The sequence below is a fragment of the Charadrius vociferus genome, unplaced genomic scaffold (assembly GCF_000708025.1).
Source record: "Charadrius vociferus isolate BGI_N301 unplaced genomic scaffold, ASM70802v2 scaffold121, whole genome shotgun sequence".
NCBI lineage: Eukaryota > Metazoa > Chordata > Aves > Charadriiformes > Charadriidae > Charadrius > Charadrius vociferus.
In genome coordinates, this window is record NW_009646858.1 from 464,616 (window position 1) to 472,248 (window position 7,633).

Consider the following 7,633-nt stretch of genomic DNA (forward strand, 5'->3'; position numbering starts at 1 on the left):
AGGGAAAGTACTTACTGGGTCATCTGAGTATGTGTTGCCAGCTCTGTAGTCTCTATGCCAGGCTGCTCCCATAAGGTTACTTTGCATGAGATCCTGTTGCCTCTGTGAGGTGGAGAAATTTGCTTTACCTTTGCATGAGGAAACCCCTTCCTGCACACCAGTGGGTGTTGTGCTGTCTTCTCCAAGGAGAGGATGGCTGCCCGCCAGGTGTCTGGGATGAGTCTCACTCTGGGGTCTTCCGAAGTCACTGATGAGTCAGAAAGGATGGGAGATGCTTTTGGACACATCAGGAAAACATCTCAGACAAAGAAATGAGGAGGAAGGCTCATACAGATGATCAGTGTTGAACATTAAACATGCCTCCATCCCCTGACCCACGGAGGCCAGCGTTATGCTCTTCCACTTAATGGCAGTATATTTCTGGTAAGGGACTGATGTTCCATGCTTTACACCTCTGCAGCCACAGGTACATTATGACAGTTCACAAGCTGCGCTGGGCTTGAAGCCCATGGAGTGCTAATCCTCCTTCCAGGTAATCCCAGTACCCCAGTTTAAGGCACACGAACATCAAAGGGGCTTACCAGAAAGATTTTGTGTTTCTGTTGTTGTTGTTTTTTTAAAAATCTGTTGAGACAATTGTGGAGTTCCTTCTTCAAATTACAAGTTGGTTGAACCAGATCATTCCAGCTGCTGTAGGACTGAAGTGATGTATCAGGGTACATCTGCAGCAGCCAACATCCTCTCTTATACCAAGACATCTGTCTGAAAGCAAAAAAGAGGAGGGTGGGTATGTGTGCATTTGTTCTGAGTTCCTGTGCAACCAAGAGATCATTTAAGACACAGAAGGAGCAAACTGAGAAAGAAATGTTCCATAGGATAAATTCTATGTTAGCAACCAAGGTGTCTGAAAAAATGAAACCTTAGGCAGTTGATTCAGTGTCTCAGAGAGAGCATCCCATGCCCACCAAACCTGCTTTGTGATCACATTTACAAGTATTTAAAATTAGTAATTAAAAATGTGATGAGGGCACTGATGGATTCCAGAGCATATCCACACCTGAGGCCAGAAACAAGGTATGAGTTTCCATAAAAGGGGAACTTGACTGCCTCAGCTCACCTTCCCTGTGCTTTCTTTATAAGTGTATCATGAAGGTGATAATTTCTCCATAACTTGTTGTTCATGTGAATTGTGCGAGACCACGGTCTGGACTTGACAGCATACGGAGTCTGTTGTGTCATGGTGCGAGAAGGTGTGATGCATTGCAGATGGACTTGTACCTGTCTGCATGCAGTTATAACTCTCTCTGTCTGCCATAAGCCCATGGTGACACACCCCACACAGGGCTGGCATCTCTCTGACAGGCAGCACCCTGATGTGGATGTCCATGTAGATGGTCCCTTGGGTCTCACCAGCAGGCTGCTCCAAGGCCATGTGCTGTACACAGCCCCTTTTCACCCCGTGGGACAACGTTCTGACACATCTAACTGTTCCCTTTCCTTTCCCACAGCTGACAAAGAGGCTGATGAATACTACATGAGGAGGAGACACCTGCCCGACCTGGCAGCCCGGGGCACACTCCCTATCAATGTCATCAAAATGTCTCAACAGACCAACCACAGGGACAGGCCTCGCCGTCCCATCAGGGCCATGTCCCAGGACAGAGTGCTGTCTCCTGAGAGGATCATGCCTGAGGAGTTTAGCATGTCCTATGAACGGATCCTCTCAGACGAGCAGCTTCTGTCCGCAGAGCGCCTCCACTCCCAAGACCCCCTGCTCTCCCCAGAGCGGTCAGGGTACCCCGAGCAGTCTATGTCACGGGCATTGTCACACACAGACGTCTTTGTATCAACACCCGTCTTGGATCGCTACAGGATGACAAAAATGCACTCCCATCCTAGTGCCTCAAATAACTTGTACAATACCTTAGGTATGAACCCAACCTCTGCCAAGCGCCAAGCGTTCGCCTCCCGACGGCACAACACAGTAGAACAACTGCATTATATTCCAGGACACCACCATCACTACCGCACAGCGAGCAAAACAGAGGTGACTGTTTGATATGACCTCGTGCATTGTAGATACTCATTAAGGACTGGGGTGGCCATGGCACCCCATACTGCAGTGGCCTTATAGGCCAAGATAACCTCTAATAACTCAGTGTCTGAAAAGACTTCTCTGACAGTCCCATCCACGTTGTTGTTTTCAAAGCCACCCCTTCATCGGTGACATAAGAAGAACCCAAGCAAGCAAACAGACGATAGTGAGGGATAATAGAGGAAATTTCCTGATGTGCATCAGTTTCTGTCAAAGAAAGCCATAGTCGTAGATGGCTCCTTCCAAGGGCTCACCTGCATTATCTCATTGTTATTATGAATTTAGGACTTTTCAGTTGCTACAAGTAGAAGCAGTCTCATGCAGCCCAAGGCAGGGAGGAGGAAATGCAGCACCCCATCCTGGTGGGAAGGGGTCCTGTTCTCACTCCTCATGCCAGCCCTCATGTTTGGCCTTTCTGTAGCAAGTAGGTAAGCTTCTGGCTGCTGGAGATCACTTCCAGACCGCTCGATATCAGGCAGCACCCATACATCTGTTCTTCCTCACCCTTGGAGCTAATTCAAGGGCAGACTTTCCTCGGGGACTGGCAGATCTAGGGACAAGAATAGGCTGGCTGAGAAATAAAGTTTTAGTTTATATTAAATATACTCATAAGATAAAAATATACTAGTGCCTACAAATCGCCTGCTCTCTCAGTGTAGGAAGTAGTGGGGTTGATGTGTTCAATAAGCACAAATATGCTGAAATGCTTGTTAGACTCTTTTCTCCACTCATTCTAGTATCTTGGTGTCTCCAACATGTAAATAGGAAGGAGGAAGAGGGTTTCTCTTCCTCCAGCTTCTTGCCACTGCTGAACCTAAAGCACCAGAATTTGTTCAGCTTCGCACTGCTGACCTGTGATGGGGGCAGTCCTGACGCCACTGAGACTCCTGCAAGGCAAGGCTACCACACGTTTCACTGAGCCTGGATTTCTCACTAGAAGTTTATTTTCCCAACAGCATTTTCCACTGGCCCAGTTCCCCTGTTTCTGAACATATTTTCTCCTCTCAGTTACAACCTAGACCTCCATATGTAGCAAAACTTTTTCTAGCCCTTAGCAGAACACAAAGTGTCTGTCTACCGAAAAGCCAGTCGGTAATTTTCCGTGATTTTCTCTCCATGTAATGGCCTCCCAAGAAAACCTTCCAAATTCCAATTCCACTGAGTATCAATCCTAACCATGAAGACAGTTACATTTCATGCATATAAAATATATATCCAGCATAATTATAATAAATGGGCATGTTGTATATCTGATATAATGCTAATTAGATGCTGTATATTTGTAAAATCTTTAAAATGTAGACTCGTGGGTCCAGAATTTGTGAGGGTTTTATCTTTGGCTTTCTAGCCATATTGGGCTTTGCTTTGTTTTTTGTTGGTTTTGGTTTTGTTTTAGGTTTGGTGTTTGTTTTTTTTTTTTCTTGTATTTGTGTTCCTATCAAATTCTGTAGAACTAACTCACACTAGAACATACTTCTGTGGCCAGGAAAGGGTCTCAGAGGTTTTGAAGGCCAGCCAGACCCAGTGCTGTAAGTGTTAGTGCTGGACACCCTCCAGCACTCAGCATACACGGTGTGCACTCAAAGCCCCACCATATGCACACACCCATGCTGCCAATCCGAGCGGCAGGCATGCTGCCTCCTCTGGGTGAAACGACAACTGCCTTCAGGCTGTAAACACATTCTCATACAGTACTGCTCTCTTCATGTCCTACATTCCCACACTGAGTCATTTCCTACATGGCTCTTCACTAAACTTCATCTAAATTAGCTCTGCCCTTCTCCCTCCCCTGAAATACCTCCTACCTCCCGGCCTTAAAGATGTTCCCAGCTCCACACGTTGGTCCTGTAGCCTACAATGGTTTTAGGTTGTTGTGAGACTGAATCTTGAGTGGAGGCTTATGATGCATCACCAGGTTTTTCTGGTGCAGGGTAGGCAGGAGGAGCATGCCATCTTCCCCTGGTGGGATTTAGAGGTAGGCCTCAGTGGGGTGGCCATGTGGTCTTTCTCTTTCCCAGACTGTCCTGGGACTGCTGGCCCTAGTTCATGAGCTTTCTTCTGCCCCACCTGATGGAGACTGTGTTCAGAAAGGACTCCATCTGTGAGTACTGGGGTTTTGTTTGACGGAAACTGAGCTGAGAAGGAATAAATAAGAGTCTCCATGGCTCAGATGGTCATTACCATGCAGCCTTGGGGAAAAATCATCTTGGGCAACAACCGGAATTGTCTATGGATTAGGGTGGAGTTCATGGCGTGGGAGGGACACACACTCCCATGTGTGAGAAAAGGCTCACACCTCATCTCCTGACCCCTTCCCTTGATGGACACTTCTCTTCCCTGACTACCTCCAAGCTCCTCATCTCAGTCACTGGATATTTCTTCACAGAAAGCAATCCCTGTGAAAATATTACCCTTGCTGACCTTCCCGCGGACCGAAGTTGTGACTCTTGCAAAGAGAAGAGAAACGCACATGGCTGATGTGGAGGCAGTCCCTGCTGAGGTTCTGGGGCTCTTCCGTTCTCTCTTGGTCCAAGCAAAGCCAGGATCTTCCCCTCTGCAAGCAGGGAGATGTGAACACTGTGGGAGAGGAGAGTCCACCCTGGAGTCTCCAGGAGTTGAGGTGGCAGAGCTGGAGGAGCAGAGGTGACCATGTGAGGCCACAGGCAGGTGAACACTCCTCTCTTTCCATTTCCATAGCTATATGTCTCAAGCTCTAGTCTTCACCTAAATGTTCCATTTGTGAACTAAGAAGCTGCTGTACCAGATGCAAATATGTAAATTTTTCACTCAAGTAGCCCATGCAGATGCTGTGCTCTAGGCCATTTGACCTCAGAGCCTTCTCTTGTTCTGACTGACAAATATCACAGGCCCTCTGCTAACTTGTCCTACCTGGGCAATAATCCTCCAAAGAAATGTTAGCTTCGTTTCCTCGTCTTTTCCACCCACTCAAATGTTTCAAGCAGATGTGTCCCACAAGAACCATCACAAAGCCTTTCTAGGCCAAATCTCTTCAGGAACTCTGCCACCACCACAGAAAAGTTTCAGCAAATTTCTTTGGGAAGGCACCATGCCCTGGATGACCACAATTCGTTCCTGGGCACCATGTGTTCCCATGGCTTGCTTTGTGTGCTGGAATGGGTCAGTAGCTAGAGCAGTGGCATTTCAGCACACACAGGTGTTCTTATGTCATTTTTTCCCTTATTCCTCATTCTGATTGTTTCTCAGTGAAAGGACACTTTGTCCAGGACCAGGTGTCATGATCCACAGCCTGGTCCCCAGCACTTCAGTTCCCTGTGGTCAACATGTGATGATGATAACGGTAACACTTTCCTATTCTGCAGAGGCATTATGAGGGCTCATACCATAATGTCTATGAAGTGCTTTGAGACCCTCTCACAACAGACACTGTAGAGCAGCAAAGCATTTTTAGTAATATTGTTTGTCACTGTTGTCCTGCCACATCGTGTCTGATGTGTTGCAATCCAGTGTCTGTCCAGAATGAGAGTGCTGGGGTTGGGGGGGATGCAGTTCCCCAGATTTCCCACTGCTCTTCTTCTGGTCAGGGTCCCTATCAGGCAGCAGCTCTAAGGGATGCTGTTACCTGCACTTTGACCTTTCTGCTTTCTTCTCCTCATGTCTGAGTCACCATAACATTCTGCACTCAGGAGAAAAGCAGGAAGCAGTCGCATTCCTATGTACAGTGAAATATAACCTGCCTTGATTAATCTAATATACTCTGAAGAATTGATCTGTCTTTTTCTCCAACCCACAGGTGGAAACACACATCTGTGGAGTGTCCAGTTCCCAGAGTGCATGTGCAGGGACTGGGGGAGGGTGATGTAGAAAAGTTTATATTATTTCCTACAAACTGATAATTATTTGCATTCCCCAAACAGCAACACATAATAGTAAGCTGCAGTGGATTTTATACAACTCTCTCATTAATACAGATACATGTATGTATGTATATATATACACATAAACTCATATATATACATACATACTGTAAAATGCAATCATTAAGTTCTGACTGACCCTGTACCAATCTAAGCTTCCAAACTATACTGAATCACTCTTTGAAATGTGGAAAACTATTTTTAATGAACCACACAGATCACCACATGGAACCGAAATTTTGTCATAGAAGTCTTCTAACCAGTGAATTGTGTTTTAAGGAAAAATGAAATATTTTTCAATGTTTTAATGTTTCTTTTATAAATGATGATCTGTTTCTTGGGGATGGGGGTGGGTGGGTGGGAAGAAACAGGGACAGTTACCAGGAGTAAGCCCTCCTTTCCTGGCCTAGATTTAATTTCTGTCTACTGTTCTGCTAACCTGGCTGGCTGCAAAGCTGGTCCCATGAGCCTGGGCTTCCCGCATGCATATTTTTGTTCTTGTGTCTATCAATCAGAAGCATTCCCACCAGGAATCTGCAAGAGCCTGGCATCAAGTTTTTGTAAGAGATAGTTCCTTGTAGCTGGGAAGATGTCTTCATCTTCTTCCACCACAATGAACAAAATCACCATGAAACAGGGTAACTTTAATTGTATTTGAAATAAGTGTTCTAATTTGTGATCGATTTGCCACCTTCAGTTCACGTGATGGAGAAATAGCTTGTCTTAGTTTTGCTTCAGATTTAGTGCTTAATCTGGAAGGAGGGACTCTGCTGAAGTATACTTCACCGGTTCAGATTTCATGTTCAAGTATATTTCAGACGAGTGAAAAGTTAGTCGGGGAAATATGTGAGAAAGGGGCTTAAATATTTTCATAAAAAGTGTTAGCAATAAGCCTGTGTTGTGGCTGCTTCTTAGAGAACAGCCACTTCTGTGTTGTACGTCCGTGAGTGGATGGTAGAAGGTATCATTCCCAGCCTCTCTTAGCCAGTTCATGGCCGTCAAGGAGGTGCCCTCACCGAGCCCAAAACCCAGCTGGGAAAAACAACCTGCGCTTCACCCGCTGGCAGCCCGGGGGCAAGGGGAGAGTTGGATGATCCCGTTGGAGCATGTTAGTGTAAATCTGAGAGATCTCTGCTCTCAGCAGCGAGCAAAGCGGCGTCCTGTGTCTCTGCCATAATCGCACGATGGCTGGGAGGTCTCCATCCCCACCATCTCCGCTGCAGGGAGAGGTGCGTCATGCCACCCTGACCCTCTGCCCACGGGCTTCGTAACGGCTCCTGACCTTCCGTCTGCAAACCCGTTAGACATTTTTGTAGCAAGAATTTCTTGGCTCTGAGAAAGACACTTCTTACTGTAATATTTTTAGTTTGGGGGACAATATTTCCTAAGAGGGGTTAAGTGGATATTTTTGTGCTTTAGCCCAGTTTATGGATTCCATGTTTATTATACAGTAGTACTGAAGAGGAAGTACATTTGTATCTGTAACTTTGCACAGACTCTTGGTTAACCATTAAACAAGCTTCAAGATGAGCAGTATTTGACTGTTTTTCTCTGTATTATTCTTGTTGTTATACTTACCTGTAAAAGCACATTCTGTATGTACTGTAAACAAAAATATTATCAGTTTAGTAAAATTTAGAGT

General features: G+C 45.8%; 1 protein-coding gene across 1 annotated transcript in view; it reads left to right on the plus strand.

The window, feature by feature from the left end:
- SHISA6 (shisa family member 6) overlaps positions 1-2,059 on the plus strand; it is a gene marked incomplete at its 5' end in the record, with an annotated part of 269,956 nt that extends 267,897 nt beyond the window's left edge. The window contains one exon of the mRNA XM_009894354.1: positions 1,509-2,059. Within this exon, the coding sequence (XP_009892656.1) occupies positions 1,509-2,059 (551 nt within the window). The remainder of the gene's footprint in view (positions 1-1,508) is intronic.
- Positions 2,060-7,633: the final 5,574 nt, after the last annotated feature.